Source organism: Tachypleus tridentatus, chromosome 7 (assembly GCF_004210375.1).
Source record: "Tachypleus tridentatus isolate NWPU-2018 chromosome 7, ASM421037v1, whole genome shotgun sequence".
Taxonomy (NCBI): domain Eukaryota; kingdom Metazoa; phylum Arthropoda; class Merostomata; order Xiphosura; family Limulidae; genus Tachypleus; species Tachypleus tridentatus.
This window is the reverse complement of record NC_134831.1, coordinates 128,476,300-128,499,809: the sequence shown is the minus strand read 5'-3', so window position 1 is coordinate 128,499,809 and position 23,510 is coordinate 128,476,300. Positions and strand designations below refer to the sequence as shown.

Here is a 23,510-nt window from a genome sequence, read left to right as displayed (position 1 = left end):
GCAGCTAGATAACACCACTCAGCGTTAGCTCTTGGTCCTATCTGTACCAAGAAGCATGCTTACGAGGGCTGTTCAAAAATACGCGGACTGTTTGAATTGCGCGGCTCCAGTTGGTTCCAGGGGAATCCGCTTGGTGTCGCTAGGTTTACACAGATCAGCTGATTACGACGCCATTTTCCGATTGGAGATATCTTTATTTGTGTATTAGCTACGCGGTTTTAAGTGAAGTGCGATTTTTTGGTTTGGCGGATTTCAGAATGAATGGCCTGAAGGAGCAACAACTTGCTGTGAAATTGTGTGTTAAACTTGGAAAATGTGCGACTGAAACTTTTGCTGTGCTTAACACGGCTTACGGTGATGTTGCTATGAATCGTACGGCATGTTTCAAGTGGCATGAACGTTTTAAGGATGGTCGACAGTCCATTGAAAATGATGAGCGTCCTGGACGTCCTTCCACGTCAACTGACGATCCACACGTCGACAAAATCAACACCCTGGTGCGGGCAAATCGACGTCTGACTGTCAGGGGAGCTTGCTGAAGAGTGTGGGATATCAGTTGGATCTTGTTACGAGATTTTGACCGAAAAATTGAAGATGCACCTCGTTGCTGCGAAATTCAGCCCTCAGAACTCGTGAGTTTTTGGCCAAACACTCGATCACTGTTCTTCCCCACCCTCCCTACTCACCTGACCTTGCTCCTTGCAATTTTTTCTTGTTCCCCAAACTCAAAAGACCCTTGAAAGGAAGAAGATTTGAGACGATTCCCGAGATTAAGGCAAATGCGACGAAGGAGCTGGAGGACATTACAAAACAAGCGTACAAGGACTGTTTCAACAAGTGGAAACACCGTTGGGATAAGTGTGTGCGTTTGGGAGGAGAGTACTTTGAAGGGGTCCCAGACCTGTAACTTCTAAATGAAGTACATTTTGTTTTATGACGTCAGTCCGCGTATTTTTTTTGAACAGACCTCGTAATATAGATACAAATAGTTCAAGAAATAGTTTCTCAGTGGACTTACGGTTTGGTTTGTTTTGAATTTCGCGCAAAGCTACACGAGGGCAATCTGAGCTAGCCGTTCCTAATTTAGCAGTGTAAGACTAGAGGGAAAGCAGCTTGTCATCACCACCCACCGCTAACTCTTGGGCTACTCTTTTACCAACGAATAGTGGGATTGACCGATACGTTATAACGCCTCCACGGCTGAAAGAGCGAGCATATTTGGTGCGACGGGGATTCGAACCCAGGACCCTCAGATTACGAGTCGAACGCCTGGTCATGCCGGGCAACAAAATAAACAAAAAAAGTATACGTTTTTATCGCAAAGATACACATTGAGCTATCTGTGCTCTGTCTACCGAGAGAAATCAAAAATCCTGATTTAATATTAGAAGTTCATAAAATTACCACTGATCTTTCTAGAAACAATTAAATAGATAGCATAGTCAGTAATGTTAGGAGCAGTGTAAGATTATGGCCAAAATTAAAATCAGAATCTTTAAAATATGCCCAAGAAGTTATTTTAAGAATAAGCCAAGAAACGTGATTAGAAATTTGAAAGAATATGATAACAAATTGTAAGGAAGTAATTAAGAGAAAGTTTTTTTGTAGTTAATCACAAAGTTACACAAAGGGCTATCTATGCTCTGCTCATCACAGGCCTCGAAACTAGTTTCTACCGTTGTAAGTCCGCAGATATACAGCTGTGCCACTGGGAAGTTTAAAAGAAAGATACCAGCAAATTAAGATAAAATTAACAAAATGTTTTTTTGTGAAATGTTTGGGAATTTCGCGTAAGCTACACGAGGGCTATCTGCGCTAGCCATTAACAAAAATATACATATGTTCAGGTCAATCCAATTATTCGTTGGTATGTATTAGTCCAGTATTTAGTAGTTAGTGGTGTTGACTAGATGTATTTTATATAATTATATCAATTCGAAATTGTAGATGAATAACTCCGATTCTGTTCGAATATCCAGTTGGTGTCTTGAAAAATCAGAATAGAAAAGTATAATTGATATCATAATGAAATGGCTCGTGTTTCAAACGTTTTAAGCACCTAGTGACGCCTTTGGGCACAATAATACTTAAAAAATTCGGAGAGAAAAGTCTGATGACTGTAAATCAATTATTTGATTTAGAATATCTATTTATCGGTCGTCTGATGAAATTGTGCAGACTATTTTTTTATAACATTCCGATTTCAAATAGTTTTTATAGACATTTTCTAACAAAAATTAACAGTAAAATTGAAAAATAATTTATCTTTTGTATTCAAAACTTACCAAAAGTGAAGAATAATGAATGACCTCTGAACAAAAATAATTCATCTTTTGTGTTATTTTAAATATAAAAGTTAGTAATAAATATTACTCTTTCAGACAGTTATTAAAGTTTCTAAAGTTACTTTGCTTAAAATCTGAATTAATCTTTATTTTACTTTCCCAGGCTATGAAACAAAAAGTTCACGGTTTGTTGTCTTAAAAAAGCGATTCGCACTTTGGGTAGAAGATGCGCTGTAAGAGTGACTGTCCAATCCACAAAAACGGGTATGTGTGTTTTTCTCATAGCGAAGCCATATCGGGCTATCTGCTGAGCACACCGACGGGAATCGAACCCCTGATTTTAGTATTATAAATCCGTAGACTTACCGCTGTACTAGCGCGGGGCCGTTGATACGCTCACACAATAATAACTGTTGGCAGTGGATGATGTTAACCAGTTAACTTCCATCTGGTCCATCTTTTCAAAATTAGGAACAGTTCAGCACAGATAGCCATTGTGTAGCTTTGAATGAAAGTTATCTTTCTTTCTAACCTTTGTTGAGAAGATAGACTTGTCTTATAGAGAAAAGGATCTGCTACGTAAAGAGCTGAACCATAAATCTACTATTCGCAGAATCGAATCATGGTATTGAACATGACCAAGCTTTCAGTCGTGGGATAGTATGATCATCAGTTCCGTTATTAATGGTATTAACCAGCTGTCTTCCATCTTCAAAATTATGGAAATTACCGCAAATAGTCCCTGTGTAGCTTTGCGAAAATTCAATTAAAAAACAAACAAACTTGTGGGTAGTTGAAGTGTGTTGAAACAAAACCCACTTTTCTATGTACTACCCAGTATACTCGTGTGACAGTATCACCTATTTTCATAACAAAGAACTAATTAAGCCACAGATGATAAAAAGTAAAATATGTAATCGTCCATTTGGGATGTTAACCATTCTTAAATGGGAATTTATAAATAATTTAGTCTATTTCTGATATATAGGAGCAAAATAACTTTACTCTTTTTTTTTCTCTATTTTTAAAACGTTTTATCTCTCTCTTTTAAAACACAAAGCTACACAATGAATTATCTATACTGTATTCGACACGGGTATCAGAATTCGGTTTTTTGGTATTATAAGCCTTGTCACGAAGCTACTGAGGGAGGAGCGATAATTCTTTGTTTGTTTTTGAATTTCGCGCAAATCTACACGAGAGCTATCTGTGCTAGCTGTTCCTAATTTAGCAGTGTAAGACTAGAGGGGAAGGTAGCCAGTCATTACTACCCACAGCCAACTTTTGGACTACTCTTTTACCTACGAATAATTGAATTGACTGAAACATTATAACGCCCTCACAGCTGAAAGGGCGAGCATGTTTGATGTGAGCGGGATTCGAACCCACGACCCTCGAATTACGAGTCGAACGCCTTAACTCACTTGGCCATACCGAGTCATCAGGAGCGTTAAAAATGACATCTTCATACTTTATTTAAATGAATTTCCTGAAAAACCTGTATATAAATATTTACTTTTTGAAAAATACAAAGTCATAATATTATAGAAGAAAGATGTTTGAAAACATTAATGAACAGTTGAGGCAGTTGTGGTGTTATAATTCCGTAGTATAAAAAAAAGAAGAGAAAACTTGAACATTCAGTTAATAAATATAATTGAAAAATGTATTATTCCCCTTTTCTCACTTTTTATTCTCATAGGCCACAGTTTTTAGAGTTAACTTTGAATATATATAATATATACATACATATCAGAATTTTTGTAAACACAATTTTATAATCACAATTTTTTCATTATATCAATACACTCATTTTTTCTCATAATATCAAAGAAGATGGCTGAGAGATTAGACTTAGAAGAATTAAAGAAGTTGAGAGTAGTTGATTTGAAAGAGAAACTCTCAACGAGAGGTATTTCGACAGCAGGTATTTGACACGATTTTTAGATTTTAAGAAAGCTAAATTTTTGAACTATATGAATATACGTATGTATATATATATATATACACCCTCACATACGTAAACAGAAAGAAAGAATTTTATTTATGTATACAAATTAATTGTGAAGAAACTTTCGTACATAGCCATTCTCATGTAATAGCGTTACTTTCAATACTGAGCAGTTGGTGTTAAGCCTAATTTCACTGGGACGCTAACTTTATTACTCGCATTTGCAAAGTAAGTGAATTAAACATTTGAAAAACAGTTAATTAAGAGTTGTCTGAAATATTTATTTACGTCTAAAGAAACTGTATTTTATTACATAGATCTCTGGTTAGATTACATTTGAAATTAGAACATTGAATTTAGTCTTGATGTATTTATACTTTAGGAAGGATGTTGAAATATGAATTTTTGAAATGGGTTCATAAAAGGGCTACTAGAATGAGAGAGCAATTTGAGATACCTAGTATTATTTTCTCGTTAAGGACGTAAAGTTAACGAATTTGTATTATCAATGTTTAATCTTTTATTATATTTTTACTTTATAGTGAGAATGGTAGTGCTAGAGGACTCATATTTTGGCAAGGTTAAATAATTTTTAGCTAAGCCAGTTTTATTTTTCTAATACTGTGGTTGACCTTTAAAATAGGCTGTCTTCAGATGTAGAAGATGTGAATAAATTTTAAGGTTTGATAAATATATGAATGATAAGGGCTAGCTTTCCTTGATGATAAGAAAATCCACTTGTAGAGAAAAATATACATGTAAAAATGGCTGGTATAATGATGAATGAAGATGGTCGAAACGTTGTTTGCACCTATACTTATCTCTACCCATATCATCCGTGTTTACATATATGTAACGGCTAGCTTTAAATAAAAATTACTGACATACATAGAACTTAATAGCAAAATGCTGAGTTATAGGTTGTGAGTTTCAATTCTTCAATAATGAATGTGCTATTATTTTTTAAAATTTAACTGAGGTTTTTATTTTATGTTGCATTTTCATAAGTAGTATAAATTATTTTCAAATTTATTATATGCATAGAATTAAAGAATATAAATGAAAATTTTTTTCTTGAGCACTGTCAATATTAATGTGATATATGTCTTTCCACTTATAAGAATTGGTACTTTGCATAAACTAAAGGGCATGAACAAAAAAAGCTGTTTACAATGTAGTGTAGGTCATTAATGGTAAATACTTCATGTAGATAGGAATTATTTGTAATTAAAAATTTCAACTATTTCAGGGTGGCATGATTGTAAGGTACATTGAAAATTAATTTTTAGTGGTTACTAAATTTTTAACACTATAATTAGTTCCTTTTCATTATTTTATATCCATAAAACTCTCTAAGTTTAACAAGAAACTAATTCAAATTCAAAAGGATACAAGATATTATTTCCTAAAATCCTAGTCAGTCAGTTTGTTGTTTTGTTTTTTTGTAAATATTTCTATATTTCAATTTTAAAATTCTGTAACTGTAAACAGGTAGCCTAACATTTGTAAGTTTGTTTCATGTTAAATTGCATAATTTAATTTATGGCTAAACAGAGCTGTACTATATATTTTTTAGAAAAAGGAATTTCTGAGTGTGTTATTTCCATTTAGATTTTGATTTATAACAAAATACTTTTAACCTAGTCAATTAAGTTTTTATTTAAATAATTTTCAGTAAAATCTTGTAGCATGCCAAATAACTATCAAAGTACAATAAATTACATATTTATTGATACAAGTTTTATACATATTGTCAGTCAATAATTAAGTAGTGTCTGGTCAAGACTTTGTTACTACATGACAGTCTCTAAACTCAAACACGAGATTATCATAATATACATCTTGTAGCATAAAATTTAAGAACAAGAAAGAACCTGTTAGATTATGTATGTCATCCCTTGTACTAAATCAATTAAAAATCAAAACCAGATTCTCACAATCAGCTTTTATCATACATAAAATATTTATTGAACTTTTTTTTTTAAATCTCATAAATTTATTGCATATGCCATATATGAAGACAAGCAATCCCAAATACCAACCTTCTCCTTAACTAAAGATGTCTCCTATTCTGTGAAAATTTGTAAGGCAACAAATAAAACATCCAATAAACTACTAAAACATAATGTAAAAAATTGTCCAAGGTTGTTCAAGTTGTCATCTAATATGGTTTGCAGAATATGTGTTATTCCATATGAACAGGTACTGGACATATTACTTTCTCTTCATTTCAAATGTTCTTTGTGCAATAAGTAAAGTATTTCTGTTGCTCTAGGATTGAAAGCTGACTTAATGGAAAGACTTCATCAGGCGCTGATTGAAGAGGAGGAGGTAAAAGATTTCAAATACAGTTTATAGTTTTTGTTAAGTTTTTATTTTTTTGCAAACCATTTCAGTAATAACAAAATTATAAATGGTTTACAGATGTATGAGTATAGTGATGACAAATAGCTGAACTACTTTTTATTGTAATTTTGTTTTGCTATTCTTAAATGCTCACAGAAAAACTGATTAACAAATTCCACCTGCCATATAAATAAATAATAAACATAATTTTTATTATTCCAGCTTAGAAGAACTTGTTACCAGTTCATATTCGACTGAAGTGAGCTTTCTAGTATTTTTATTTTTCAAATTTTTTTGTTGTTGATAACTGTGACTATAAAACGTAAGTGTATGTACAATAGTCTTGTGTTAAATGACTTATACTTTGTTCTATCTTTTGTTTGCAAATTCCAGTTTTCTGTGAATGACATTCTGTTGAAAATTAATGACCACTTATCAGTGCTTGCTATTACACTGTAGGTTTCGTTAACGGCATTTGTAAAACCTTTAAATTTTCAGCCTGTAAATGAAATGGAAGTTTATAAAATAGCAGCAGACTAGTCCTTGGCAGATGTAAAAAGGAATAGTTATATAAAATAGTATAATGTTTAGAAAATTTGTAGTCATGTATGTGTTATAGGTTACATCTAACTGTAGAATCATGTACATTTTAGAAATCTTGCAAGTTTATGAATAATTATAATTAAATCAGTAAACAACTTATAGCTCATTGTGTTACCAAACTGAAATAAACGCAATACGTTTTACACAGTAGAAATGGTCTCTCCTTCTCACGGTAAGCTTTTACTAATTTTCAGTGTTATTCATATTATATAGTCTAAATTTTGAGGTGTATTACTCAAAATGTCTATTGTAGGTAATTATGTATTATTTTTTACTCTAAGTGATCACTTATAGGCATCCAGTTCATTATAAAATGCTACAATAAAAAATTGATTGGCGTAAGATGTGGACATTTTGTTGATTTTAATTTCTCTTGCAGGTTTAATACTTTGAGAGTGATAGATATTTAAAATTGATTGATAAAGCAATAAAACAATAAATTTTGTAGTGAAGATAAACATGTCTAAAGCAACAAACTATTTTTTTGATATAGGTTGAAATTCGTAAGGGATCAAACAGCAATGCAGAAGGTGGAGATTTCAAAGATGATGATGGAAATAATGATGAAAAAAAAGAAAGGGTATTGTGATTTATTTACTTTATAAATATTTAGTGTACAACATTTTAGAGACTTTCTAGTTTTCCCAATTAAATGTATGGTTGATTTTGTAATTTTTGTACAATACATTGTTACAGATATTGTTTGAACAACAAAAAGAAGCTTTAGGCTTAGAACAAATAAGATTATTGGAAGAAGAGAAAGTTCGTAAAGAGCATGAGCTCATTCAGAAAGCTCAACAGCAACAGGAATTGCTGACTGTTGAGAAGCAGAAGGAGCTGTTAGCTGAACAGCAACAGCGAATACTGGTTGAGCAACAGCAACGACTTCTTGCTGAACAAGAACAGCAGCAGAAGATTATGGGTGAACATCAACAGAAGGTTTGTGTGAACTGCTCATAAAATAATAATAATTCCACAGTTTTACTGAATAGGCTATAATTATCTCTAACAGGCAGAAACAAACTAATTATTTTGTGATCCAGTTGTGATTCAGGAATACATTAGGTTTCTGCTTGTTGTTTAAGGAATCTGTTATTTCCAAGATCATCAGTACTAAACCAAAAACCAACTACCGTGTTTCTCCGAAAATAAGACAGGGCTTATATTAATTTTCACTCCAAAATATGACACTAGGGCTTATTTTCGGGGGATGTCTTATTTTGATATATTAAAAAAATGAAGTTACAAAGTAAAAATTATAAGACCTCTAAATAAATATAAATTACAAAAAACATTTCTTTACAGAAAGCAGTAAGATTCTTGCCCTGTGATTCCTCCACTATGCTTCTTTTATACTCAATCGAATAACTTTTTCTTACATTCATCTTGTTCTGGAGTGAAAATGACTAAAAAAATTATATTCTATTTAATGTTGCAAACTATTAAACTAACCATTTAAAATAAACTATTATTAAACTATTAAACTAACTGATTAATACTTAAACAAACTAATTAACTAACTATTAAACTAATTAATAAATTAATTTTTTTTATTTCTTTCCTCTTCCTGCCACTCTTAACTAGGGCTTATTTTAAGGGTAGGGCTTATATTAAAACTATCCCCAAAAATCTCACTAGGTCTTATTTTATGGGTAGGTCTTATTATCGGAGAAACACAGTATGCTGTTTGTGTGGCCTTAACATAGTAGTAAATTGGGAAGTTCATATATATTTATTCATCTCTTAATGATTGCAATATCTGTTAATGTATTTATGGAAAAAAATGCTTTAATGTAGTAAAGATGTTTTTTAATTAAGCATCTGTTTGTGGGTTTGGCCATCTTAACTGATTTCTTGTCCATGAAGTTGTATGTACTAATGTTCATTATAATTTTGTGTTTGTTCTATGCACCTTTATCATATTTGGAAAGCTTTCATAAAACATTACAAGTCTGATTTATGTAAGAAATATGATTTTTTTAAAAATAAAGTGATGTTACTAGTGGTTTGTTTGTAATTTTAAAGAAGCTGTTACTAAGTCATTCTGAATGAAAATAATTTTCATTTTAAGAATGAAATTACTTCTGTTCATCTTAGTTTTATATTTCATTTGCATAACCTCTGAAATACTTAAGTGAATATTAAAAGTCTTGTCACATGGATATTTCCTTTTAATTTTATGTTGTACTGCTATATACTTTTTATTCATTGGAAAAAGTAATCCTTGGACAAAAAGCAATACGTCACTGCAGGAGCCATTTAGTTATCTTCCACAGAGTTAACATTAAAACCATGTTGTTGGTGAGTGTAATGGTTTAGAGAGAGCCAAGAGATCGTGAAATTTCACGTTTTATTTCACTGAATTTTTTTTTTCAATAAGTTGAGAAGCTTCTGATTTTTCATTTTATTTAATTTTTATATAAATTATATGACATTAAATAAACTGTGACAACAAAAATATTTGTAGTACTTGTGTCGATTGAGTAAAGATTTTAAAAATTCTTCCATAACTGTTGTTGATTCTCACATACTTGGATGTCTGAAAGACTCATGTAGTTATCAAATATTCATTTTAGAACCCAAAGAAATTAACAATCATTAGAATAGAATGTCCTCAAATCACTGTAATTTATCTGGCTTTCTAAGTCAGTTATAAATGGTTAAAAAAAATTCCTGTTGTGTTCGAATAACTAAAAATATGATTACCATATACCAATTAATTCTGCTGTCTGATGGTTTATGGTGTACTAACTAAACAACGACCTGCATGGTTCATGTAAAGGAAAATCTGCTCTTTATGTTAGTTATAACTGTGTTTGTTCATCATGTAAAGTTTACATTTCTAATTTGTTGGAAAGTACAGCAGTTTAGTTTTGATATAAAATTCATAAGTAGAGAAATGTGTGCTCAGACATGTCACAGGTCTAAAAAATGAAGCTTGAGAATTTTATGAATATTTCTTTCAGAAATTAAAACTGACTTTAATATACATACACTAAGATAGCTACCTTTTACAGAGGTTTTGCAGCCAATCAGAGGGTCTTTTGTCTCTGAAACAGTCTCTGATTGGTATTTCCAGTTAACTAATACACTTGTAACCATGTATAATTGGTAGTTTTGACTTCAGTTACAGAGGATTTTTTTAAGAATGTGTATTCATCAATATCACATATGTACAAAATTGTTTCATGAAAGTATATTTTTTTTCATACAATAAAAGTATTTGGTGATTATGCGGATGTACAGGTTAAAACTGTGTATGTGGTTTTATAGGGATACAAATCAGATGTGTTGGATAGAAGTTGTTTATTCTTTCATATTATACTGAATGAATGATTTTTAAAGTTTGTTTTTGTTGATATTGTTTATTTTGCTTGAGGTTTTGAATGTCGGTTGTCATCACGAAAATTTGTGTTTAGAATATTATTACAGTTATCTTTTCTGATGGGTAAATCTACAAACTTAGTGCATGTAGGGTAGAATTTCAAATTTGTTTTTTTTGTGTGTGTGCAAACAAATTGTCCAACCATCCATCATGAAAGTTATTTTAAGTAAAACCATTTTGTTTTTGTATTTAATGAGAATAAATGTTTGGATTATGTTTTGTGCCTTATTATGGTATTTGAAATTTACTGACCAAGTAGAGAAGGTCTTGACGGTGTTGGGGAAACTAATTGTGTTGTATGAAGAAATTGGTCTAAGCTTGTGACCTAATTAAATTGTGAGCAATTTCTCCATAAACCATCTTTAATAGCATAAAAATATTTGAGGTTTATATATCTTTTGTTATTGACATACAAAATGAGAAACTGTTGCCCAAATGATTGTGAACTGTTATTATTTTGAAGTCAGTTTCCATGTGGGCTAAGTTTTAGAGTAAGTGTGTGAGAGTGCATAAATTTTTAAATTATAAATGAGAGATGAAAACAAAGTTTTGCAGGCTTAGCTTTATGGATCAGTTTAGTGTATTAAACCTGTTTTGTGAAACGAAATGGCAAATTTCGAAGGAATAATAATAATTTAAGTATAAGTAATTAAGTCATGAGCTTTATTTGATTTTAGTTACTGACTGTGCTTGATTCTGAACTTTCTTGTTGTTCTGAAAATTAGTTATTTTTCTTAAAATATATTTAGAACCAACAACATCCCTTGCATAAACCTGAGAACTAGTGTAATTGTATTGATTTAGAAGCTTACATATCAGATTTTTCATTTTGGAATCTTTGAATTTTACAGTTTTTTGTGTATATTTGGAGAGGGGGGATGTTTTAAGTAAATTATAAAAGTGTTTATGGTTTATTTTTAACTTTTTTATTGGGCTGTGTGTGATCTAGTGGTGAGCATGCTACTGTGGATCCAAGGGTCCGTTTGTTATGTCCTGTTGCTGGAGAAAAACAAAAATCAGGATCCATAATTTGTAGCCAAAGTTGCATGATAAAGTAGTTTACCAAATCCCATTTGTTGAGTACCCTGGGTGCTGTCAGGTAGTACAGATAATTCTGGTGTAGCTTTGCAGAAATATCCAAATTGACTGTTTTTTTTATGTTTTAATTAACACCCCTGTTTTCTTTAGAACAGTGAATTTTGTATTTAAACTTCAATTTAAAATAAACTGTAATTTTTTAATCATCCAAATATCTCTAGGCCCATAATAGTGTAGATTTAACAAAAACTAAAAAAGGAAATAGTGAAAGAGAGTGATATGGAAATATGCTTTATCAATCTCGCTTTGGCTTTTCAGTTGCTGTTACTTTAACAAGTTCTCTGTTTAATTTTATTTACTGTACATCTAAAACTATCCAAAGTTATTTTCATGTTTCTCAGTCTAAGTCCCAGTTTATTTATTTATATTTTTAGATGTTGGAAGAACAACAAAGGTTGATGGAGGAGAAGAAGAAGGAAGAAGAATTGTTTCTCCTGCAGCAACAGGCACTCTTGGAAAAACGTCGGGGAAGAAGACAGCAAGCAACAGCAGCAGGTAACTGATTCTGAAATTTTTTTATAGTTTGGTATGTGTGACGTAAAATATAATGATATAGTTTTCTATTTTTTTGTGGTGTCTAGGTTTGTCCTTTACAGATATGAAAACCTGCTTTTTAATAAGAACATTTTTAGCTCTTTTCTCTGTTGTTATTTTGGATTTTTATATTGATTCACAAAGCAGCAGGTTTTTTTTTTTAAGTTGTAGTCATTTATGGTACAATAAACATGAATAATATTGATATGTAAGCAGCTGTAAATAGGATATTCTTGTAACTGTAAGACACAAAACATGTACGTTAGACAATGAAAGAAGAAATTCAAGACATTGTAAGTGACAGTGAATGTAGTCACAGATTATATGCTAGTTTGTAGTTTTCCAAAGGTGTAATCATATAAAAACAATCTGAAGATTGGACAATGAGACATGATATTTGTTAATGATTTTCTCCCATTCTGAAATTTAACCATTTATTAACCTGTTGACTGCCAAGTATTTCAGCTGCAACAATACAACTCTGATGCTTCTTCATTTTGTAACTTTTTTCGTGATACCATTTTGGATTGAAAGTGAAACAATTTGTAAGTAGGTCAAATGCATATATGGTGCTGACATCTAGCCTTAAAGTGAGGTATTATTGAGAACGAATTAACTCGTCCGTGGCACTGTGTTACTGATCGGTTTGGATGAGTTATTTCATCTACGGCACTGAACAGGTTAATCATTGTAAGATAACATCTTAATGTATTAAATTCAGTAGAGAAGTCAATTTATATAAAGTATTTCACATTTTAGGTTTTGTATACTTCCAACACAAGAAGAACATTCTTTAAATAATACTGAAAATAAAATAAAAGTTAGATGACTTAGTGAAATGAATTATCATTCTTGATTACTTCATGTTCTTTGAGGTAATGTGATATTGAAAGGTTTTCAGGCATATATATTTATTTAATTTTAAGTTTAATATGATGTATTTTATTTTGTAACTTTTGTTCAGTTATTCAACTATTGTTTCATATGTTTCACAACTGGTGTTTGAGGAGGATAAAAATAAATATTTTCCAAAAGAAATTATGAATTACTGTATTAATATTAGGTTGTCCAGAAATAAATGTTGGAATTCTCATGATGACATTTAGAAGCTGAATATTAAGTAACTTATCATTGATTGGTTGGTTTAATCCAACATTTGTCCCTTACAAGGTGTCTTAATTGTCTGCTGTTTCAACTCTACTCAGAGTAAGTTTTGCAATTCCCAAACAACTGAAACTACATAGAATATCAACCAGGAATTCAGCCATGGATGTGTTACTAAACAGTTCAGTATTTGTTTCGAAGGTTTTGACATGGAGATGAAAGTCTTGGAGACAATGAAGGTCATGGAAGAAAGCCATCTTTAGATGAAAACACATTAAGGGAAGCAGTTGAGACAGATTATCGCACAACAGTATGTGAGCTTGCAGAAAAGCTAGGCACAAGCAAATCAAGCATTGCTAGCCATCTGAGTGTGATCGGATAGACGAAAAACTTGGTTCCACCTTAGCTGACTGCAGATCAAGAATATTGATGTTATGAGACCTGTTAAGGATGATGCTCCAAACATTGTACAAATTGGGAAGCAAGGTTCTGCTTTATTCACCTTATTCCACAGACTTTCCCTTACAGATTTCCAAGCACTTTGACAACTTTTTGAACAATAAAAGCTTTAAAAACAGGGCAGATGCAGAAGAAGCTCTCAGGGAGTTCATTGACCAAAGAAACTCTGATTTATATGGCAGGGGCATAAACAACATTGTTACAGATTGGCAAAAGTGTGTTGAAGCAAATGGTGCTTACTTTGATTGAAGCATGTTTTACAACAGTGGTTTATACTTTTCCAAACTTTGCAGTTCAAAAATGATGTTTATTTCTGGACAACCTAATAAATTGGAATAGTAATTTTTTTAACTTTTAAAAAGAAAAATAATAGTTTGAAGTTAATACTTTTGATGATCTGTATGTTTTACACTTTTGTGCTTTGTTTTCACTTTTGTGCATTATTTATTTGTGTAGATATTAAACTTGCTGAGCAAAATATTTTGTAATTTTTTATGTTGTTTCAAAACTGTGTTCGTTACGTTCCAGAACATCTTCATTACATAATTTTGAAACAGTACTACCCCCACTAACCCAAAGCTATCTTGACTTAAATTTGCTCTCTAACTGTTGCTAAAATTTTGAGCAGTACATCATTCGATTATACCCCTTCATTTTAGTGCCATTGCATCAATGTATGCTAATTATATGACTACCCTCCACCAATCATAATGTGCCATCTATACCAGTGTCCCCCTCTTCTAATGTGGAACAATTCTCATTTTCTCAGTTGACATTCTAGTGTAGTGCTTTAATTCATTTTCCATGTGACTATAAAACTTGGATTGTGCTTGATTACAAATTAAACTTTATTTCAACTTTAAGTTTTGACTTGTTGTGTTTATTTCCATTGTTTCTACTCTGTTTTATGAATTTTTCTTTATTCATGTAAACTCAAGATTTAATATTGGAAAAGATAAAATTGCTGTTTTAAATTGGCAATAGTTTTGACAGGTCTCACGGTCAGTGATGTCTGCTTAGGGAAGTACAGGCTTTAGTTCATGGGAAGTTTGTGTCTGCTTAGGGAAGTACTGTTTAGGGTCTTATCTATCGAGTGTTGTGTAAGGTGCTCTTATTACTGTTTTTACTTTCTAGGATATTTTAGTATTTGGAGATTGTTTATTTTTTTATTTTTATATCAGTTTTTACTTGTTTCCACTGTTAATGTTATTTAATTTGTAAGTTCTTGTTTGTTACTCCTAGTCACATGGGGATTCGTTTTGAGTCAAACTTTGTTGTTGTTAACTGGGTGTCTTTTTATTTTCATCTTATTTAGTGTAGGTTTTATTTTTGTGTCCTTTATCTTATAGCTTTTTTGAGTGGGCTTATAAAGTTTGATATTTAAGAGTTGTTTATCTTGGTCCTTTTAATAGTTTTAGAGTATAGCTGTTACTTATTGTTTTGTGCTCTAGGCCGAATTTCAGAGTTTTGCAAGTTTTTTATTTTATATCCTTTGTAAACTCTACATGTTTCTACATTTGTTGGTTTGAAACAATAATCAGTGTTGATGAGAAAATCCACTTGTAGAGAAAAATATATATGTAAAAATGAGGAGCGAACAACGTTTCGACCTTCTTCTGTCATCATCAGGTTCTTTGTGAACAATGACCGAAGAAGGTTGAAACGTTGTTCGCTCCTCTACATAAAAATTTTCTCAACCCAAACCAGTCGTTTTTACATATATATTTTGTTGATTTGCTAGTAATGAGTACTAAGTTCATCACTTTATGTATCTTTTTGGCTACACTTCACAACAATTCCGTTGTTTATAAAGTTTACTCTGAGGGTTCCTTGGATTTTGTCTCACTCCCCCTCTGTCCACTTCCCAGAACTCCTGCTTTCTGGGATCATACCATGTCTAATCTTTTTACAGAGTCAATTCAAGTCCTTCTGCATGAAGGAGCTGTCGGAAGTAGTAGTGCCCACTCAGCTAGGACTTTCCTCCTGTCTTTGTTTTGTCTCCAATTACATGGGTTGTTTGGATTTCCATCATTGATCTTTCCTGACTGTATACTTGTATGGAGATGCTTCACTTCACAGTGAAGCCCTAGCTCTCACTCTAAAAACTTTTTTCTCTTTTTTTCGATACTCTGCAAAGGTTCTGCATTCTAGTTCTTTGGACTACCATTCTGTTTTTTCTTCAGCTTCATAGATATTTTGTCGAGTGGTATATACTTTTTCATGCCATCTTCATTAGCTTGTTGATCTCTCAATATCTTTCATACGAAATGTGAAACACTGTCTTATGCAAGGCACTTCCACTGGATGTTTTCTGTCTTGGATTGACTGCTCTTGTCATACTACCACTTATCACAAAGAACGTCCTCCAGATGTTTTTCATAAGTTGGGAGCACTTGATCTGTTATTCTGTTCCATTCATAATATACCTTGTTATCAACCTTATGCAGGGTGCATTCACTGGACCACACTTTTCATATTCCATATTATCTAAGTTGCTTTCCATGGATGTTTTTTGCCTGGGCCAATTGCACTTGTTGATCTTATAAATTTATGCAATGTACTTCCATTGTTTTTGCACATTTGTTTTTTGCTAGGACCACACTTAGCATAGTTCATTGTATCCCACTTGGCCTATTCATATATGGTCTTGTAGCCCTAGCCATGTATTTTTATATCAGCTTATAGGTACCTTGTTGAAATCCAACTATTTTGGGTCACATGTTCATGCTTGTGATGTATTTAGATGTCTTATGTACTCTGTGTTGTATGTTGACAGAATCTGTCGTATTTGATATGGCACTTGTCTACAAAGTTCTACCCAATGTATCTTAATTTCTTTATTACAGGGTGAAGAGCATACCTATTCCAGAAGTAGTGCTGTACCTCTCAGTAGTGCCTCCTTTTTTAATTATAGCACATCTGTTCTTTAATGGAGGTTGTTCTTCATTTGTTTGATTACTTTTGAGCTTTCACTATTCCCTCTACCTTTGCAATATGGGATTCTAGCTTTGGGTGACATGAGGTAGTACCGTCTTGATAGTTAATATTTTTTAACACTGAAAATATACTTCTGATAGCTACTTACCTTCTCCCTCCCACTTCCCATTGTGCTGGAATGGTAGAAGGAGCAACCTATGCTATATCATAGGTGACACAATTTGATTGGTGGGGGGAAATTACATGATCATCACGTGTTGCTGCAGTGGCACAAAAATGAGTCATAATAGACTAGTGTGCTATTTAAAAACTGGGTAAAAGGAGGTAAATACCGATCAGAAATAGATTTTCAGTGTTAGAACACATAAAATTTTAGTTTATATTTTTCTCCAAAAATACACAAGCATATTTTGCTGTCTGTATATATTTTTGAACTTAAAAAAACGTGTAGATTGAAGATGTTTTGATAGAAATGGAGAAAAACATGTAACCTGAGCATTTCTGAAAGGTGGATCTTATTTCTTTAGAGGCAAATTGGGAATTTCATTGGCAGTACTATTAACACAACTTGTCCTTTTTTTAAAAATTAAATACTATTCTATGTATGTGAATTTTAATGCTTTTTATACTTTTGTTTATCTGTTTATTATCTGTCTAAATGTTGCTGTGTTTTTTTTTTTTTTGTAAATAGGTCATCACAACAGTACATTTACCTCCAGGCCCACCACCTGTTGTGGCATCTACAGTACCAATACCATTACCCGGACCTCCACCTCCACCACATACTACTTTTGGTGTTGGTATGCCAGTGACAACCTCTACTGTTCATCACATTGTTCACACCAGCATGGCACATCCTCCTCCTTCTGTCCCTGCCCCCATGCCTCCTCCTGTCCCATCCATGAGTCAAGTAGCTCACATCCCTCCACCACAGCCAACTGGTACAAGTATTCCAGTCACTACAGCTCGGCCACACATGATGATGCCAACATCCCTTCCTCCAACCATGAGTATAGCTCCACCTGGAATACGTCCTCCGACATCTATGGGTGCTCCACCACCCATGATGGGGCAACAACCTCCTACCATTCATCCTCCACCTCCTGTTACACGTCCAGTTGCTCCACCTCCACCCAGCACAATGTCAAATTACCAAGGAGTGCAGAATAATATTCAAATAAGAGTCATTTCTAGGACACCACCACAGACAGAAAAAACACCTACTACCCAGTCTACAACCAGTGTAAGTATATTTAAAGGTAGCTAATGTTTTTATATATTTTTTAGATTTAATATATTAGTATGAAATTAAACAAGGAGATAGGCACTGTTTTATCAAGTATGATGCCCATCTGCTTTACAATGACAGACCTTTTAACATGACATTTATAGTTTTTCATACTTAGTACTCTCCACAATATTGATAGGAAAATGTAAAATTTTGTTAATTACACAAACCTGTGACTGTTTTATTGTCTTGAAGTCTGTACATGTTCTTCAATAATTCCTGTACACTGAATTTGAAAGCGATATCCATTTTTCTCCATCACATGCATGTTTTTTTTACAATTCGTCATATGTACTTTTACATAAGTAAATCAATTTTATTGAAATTGGTCACATTTTGTAATGCTTAAAATGTTGATCTCCACTGGTTATAGATTTCTCTACACCAATTGGAACGTGAGAGTCTTATAAATCATTTAGAACCCAAACGTAGCAAGCTTTATTATGAAAAATGATAATTGTGGTAAATGAAATAATTCAATCTTAGTAAGTATTTTTTCTTCCCAATTTGTAAAAAAAGTCTTGATGTGATAGAAAAAAATGAATGCTATTTTTGAAATTTGCATAGCTGAATTATGGAAATTCTGTTATTAAAATCAAAATAACTTTTACGAAGTTTAAATTCACAGGCCTGTGTTATTGCTATTAGAATATTATTATAAGAAATATCACAGTTATTAGTAAAGTGATTGTAAATTTTAGGATAACTTTTGTATTTAGTATCTGTACACAAGACTTTTGGATGGGTGGTTAATAAATTCAGCCATCTTTATCTAACTTCTCATGCATATGTTTGAACATTGGAATCTAGCCAGTTTAGGTTGAAATTCCAGATACATAAAACACTCTAAATGCAAGATATTTGGAACATATTGAAGTTGTAGATTATGGATATTCATCCAGTTTCATTTTAAATACCTGATAGTGATTTTCTAAGAAGTATGGATTTATTATAACTGCAACTTTGTTGGTTCTAGAAACTCAAAAGTGCTTTTGTTAGCATTTATATTTGATTATTGACGAATTCTTGAATGATTCCACATCAACAAGTAAGCTTAGGTATTGGTTGAGATGTTAATACCAGAAGTTAATAATTAGTAACAAAAGCAAAGAAAGTTATATGTACAAAATAGAGATGAACTACATGAAATAAATAAGAAATACAATTGTGTTTACTTAAAAGAAACATTAAGAGAAGCAGTAATATTGAGTCGAAATGTTAATAATAAAGAATTGGCTGAAGCAAACATCAGTTGCTGTTCATTTTGTTCCTGATTTCATGCATCCAGATCATCATCTTTCCAGGGATGGGATCACAAGTCAGTCACCAGGAAACTTCAAACTGTTGGTCTGAAAATGAAAACAATTTGCACATCACTGTTCTCAAACTTCTAGCTGTATGTTTGGCATTGCATCACTTCCTTTTTCTTGCCCCAAATTGTCTGGTGATGGTTCATTGAGACTATTCTACAGCAGTGGTACATATCAACCATCAAGGGGGCACCTAGTCCATAGATGCCTGTTTTTGGATAGCAGAACTCTTATTCTGGGCCCATGTATATCACGTTTGCCTTATTGTGTGTTATGTTACAGGTGCTTTCAATCTATTCAAGGATTGTCTTTCATTCCCCAAGCAAATGTATCCCATAGAGTGGGTATTAGATACCGTTTTCAGTGATCTTTGCCTTTAGTGAGGTTCTCCTCATTTTGAAGCATATGCTACGAGCCTAAACACAAAGTGTTCTACAAGGGTTGAATAATCTTGTGATATTTTGCTTCATAAGCATGTCCACTTGATGTGGATTTCAGTATGTGGTGAAGGGACCTCTCAGGGAAGGTTCTGTTCTTTCAGTTTACCTCCTCTGAGATCTAAACATCCACCCACGTGTTTACCATGTAAGGTGACCTGGGAAGGGGAGGAGAGGATCCTGATGGTTGAGAGGTCCAACTCTAACGCACCACTTTGGTCTGAATTTCTGTAGACAGGCAGCCTAGGGGTGGCCCCCTTAGGGTCAGTTGGTTGGTCCACTTGTGCTAGGGTCAACCAAGTACCAGTGTTGGATGTTCTCAACAGGTGTTGTGGACATTGCATCTAATGATGGTGTTCTTTTTTTTATTACAGATCCTCCAAATAAAAACTTAAATAAAATAGTGAAAGAACAGCCCATAGGTAAACGACCACATCTTGAATATTCTGAGCAGCAATCTTCAACCTCTGTAACACCTGTACCTCATTTTCTTATATTACATTCTCTTTTAGACAAACCTTTAGGGCATATGTCTCCCTTTTTTATTCAGAATGGACTTGCTGGCTCTCCAGAGTTAGTCAAAAAAGCTTTGCTCTGGTGTCATATTGGATTGAAACATCCACATTTAAACACAGTGAACTCCTCTTACATTCAAAGGCAATTGGGGATTTTCCAATTAAGGTTATGCCCCATGGTACTTTGAACTCATTATAAGGAGTTATTGTTGAGAGGGATTTGAAGAACATCCTTGAGTCAGAGATTCTCACTGGTTTCTCCACCCAAGGAGTTTCTGCAGTGAAGTGTATCTCCACTCACAAAGATGGAATTATAATGCTGACTGATGTCCTCATTTTACCATTTACGTCACCATGTCCACCTGGTACCATCATGACAGGTTATCTTAATTCCAAGGTATGGCCTCTCAGATGTTTCCATTGTCATCAGTTTGGTCACTCAAAGGCATTATGTCGTGGTTCCTTGACTTGTGCTCATTGTGGTGGCAAGGACCACAATCCCTATGAATGTGAAACAGACTGTCATTGCATTAATTGTAATGGCTCTCACCTATCCTACTTTCATTCTTGCCCTAAGTGGTTAGAAGAAAAAGAGGTGTAACATTTGTAAATGATTCAAAACATTACTTATCCTGAGGCTCAAAAGTTACTGTCTACCACTTCATTTCAGATGTATGCTGCTGCCCTTTATTCCATTACTACAGTGGGAGTGCAGATGGATCTCTCCATGCCTCCAAAGAATCATTCTCAAACCACACGAAAAGTCTGACCTCCATGGTTAAGAAAGTTGATGAATCAATATCAACACCCATCTCTGTCCCTAACATTTATTACAGCAAACCCCAAGATCCACTTCCTTTGGTTCTAGGTGTGGGCATTTCCTTGGGTACATCTTCTTCTGCTGTCCCAAGATGCAAAACAGTCAATCATTTATGCCCTCACTCACTGGAATCCTCTTCTAATGACAGAGACCTGCCAATTTGACCCAGGGCAGGATCCATGGAAGTCCATAGACCTCCCTTGAACAAAGAAAAAAGACATAGTCGAAAATAGAAGGGCTTTCTGCTCAATTCTTCTATACATAAATAAAAGTGGCAACTTTGATACAATGGAACTTTTGAGGTTTACATTTTAATCTGGATGACATCAAAGCACTGTTTGCTTCATACCATTCTGTATGTCTTTCCTTACAGGAAACATTTCTGAAACCCACCAATACAGTCACCTTTTGGCAGTTTTCTTTGTACAGAAATGACATGTTGTGTGGTGGACGAGTGCATGGGGAGGTGGCACTGTTGGTTGATTAGCTTGTGCACACTCTTGGAGGCTGTAGCTATCCATATTTCCTTGGGTTGCACCATTACTGTTTGTTCTCTCTACCTGTCTCCTGAAGAGATTTATGATCAGTCAGACCTTGATGCTCTCATTGAACAGTTGCCATCTCCCATTTCATCATGGGGGACTTTAATGAACATAATCCCCTCTGTGGAGGTACTGATATTGATTAGAGGGGTCACTCTGTAGAGCATATGCTTTCAGATCACAACCTTTCTCTTTTCAATACTGGTTCTTCTACTTATTTTCATGCACCTAGTCAGTCCTTTACTGCTATTGATCTCTCAGTATGCTCCCCTTCACTATTGCCCAACTTTTCATGGAGGATTGACATTAATCCACGAGGTAGTAATCATTTTTCTATAATTTTGAGAATGACTGGCTGTGGTAGATACTGACTTTTCTGTGTGCTTCAGTAGAACCTGGATCAAGTCAACTGGCCCTCTTTCACTGCTCTCACAGAACTTGATCTTTCCATCATCTGGAAACCATCAGTAGATGACTGTGTAGCAGCACTGACTGTATGTTTTATACAGGCAGTTTCTCAATGTATTCCTAAAATCTTGACACATTTTTCCATGATATCCTTGTCTGTGGTAAAATCTTGCCTGTCATGTGGCGCGGAAGACTCAAAAACAGGCCTGGTATACTTTTTGTAGGTATCCCACACTCTTGAACCTCATCACTTTCCAACGTACCCGTGAACATGCTCGGCAAGTAAGACATCAAAGCCAATATCTCTTCTACCATCAATTCCAAAGTCATATGGGACAAGATTCAAAAGGTCAGTGGGCTGTATAATTTTGTCTCATTTTCAATCTTGCTCTCTGATGGCCAAGAAGTAGCTGATATCTGGAGCATCGACAATACTCTCGGTGAAAGCTTTTGCCAGGTATCTTGTACTTCTTTTCCATCCTCCACCTTTTCAGCCATCAATACTTGGGCAGAGTGATCACCTCTTTCCTTTTGAGTTGATTGTCTCTAGACTATAATTTCCACTTTATGCTAGTGGAACTCACACTGGCCCTTCATCAGTCTGGAAGTACATCGGTTTGACCTGATGGTACACACTATGAGATGCTGTGCAATCTATCTCTTGCTTTACTTACTATTCTTCTGATTGTTTTTAACCAGATCTGGCAGGAGAATGTTTTCCTGATGCCTGGTGCCAGTCTATTGTCCTACCTTTCTCGAAGCCTGTGAAGGATCCCAAGATTCCTTCAAACTACCGTCCAGTTGGTTTCATGTGTGCCATTTTTCCACTGAAACGTGGATTTCCGCAGTTTTCAAACGGCAAACGATCACCCACGAGATTCGTGTAAATTCGAGGAGAAAATATGAGCGATTTTGGGGGCCGGGTAGGTGGTTTTTGAGGAGAAATCATATTTTTTCAATGTTTATTGCAGAAAAAAAAATCTGACCGCCATCTTGGAGGCAGTCTCGTTTCAGGTCTCATGGTCTGGTATCCTGTGCATACCAGACGATAAAATATTCTCTACGCTCCAAAGAAACAACAGCGATTGAAATGTTTAAAAGGAAAGATGTTCATTTTGATCCTGTAGACAAGAGAATGTGTAAGGACATTAGATCAGCAGCTTCAAAGTATACCTCAAAGCTGAGGGAGAATCAGAAGAAAAGGGCAGAAAGGCTTGAGGCCTATGGTTCTGTGAAATCTGGCCCAGCCACCTTGGCTAAAGAAAAAATCCAGAAAGCCGCAGAGGCACAGAGAGCTGCCCATTCAGAGAAGGAGAGAAAAAAGCTCGGAAGAGAGCACTGGAAACCCTTGTCTCAAAAAAAGAGGAAAGTAGCCAAGATTGATTAAAGGAAATTAAGTGATTTGAAATTTGACTGTAATTTATGCAGCAGAGCAGAAGTTGATATCAGTGACTGAAAAACATTTTATTATTATCTGCAGCATACAGT

General features: G+C 33.9%; 1 protein-coding gene across 1 annotated transcript in view; it reads left to right on the top strand.

Annotated features, from left to right (window-relative positions):
* Window positions 1-4,180: 4,180 nt before the first annotated feature.
* Window positions 4,181-23,510, top strand: part of Sf3b2 (splicing factor 3b subunit 2) — a 51,730-nt gene continuing 32,400 nt past the window's right edge. The window contains 6 exon segments of the mRNA XM_076513958.1: window positions 4,181-4,464; window positions 6,512-6,567; window positions 7,679-7,765; window positions 7,882-8,124; window positions 12,043-12,163; window positions 17,394-17,945. Of these exon segments, the coding sequence (XP_076370073.1) occupies window positions 17,505-17,945 (441 nt within the window). The 5' untranslated portion in view covers window positions 4,181-4,464; window positions 6,512-6,567; window positions 7,679-7,765; ... (1 more) ...; window positions 12,043-12,163; window positions 17,394-17,504.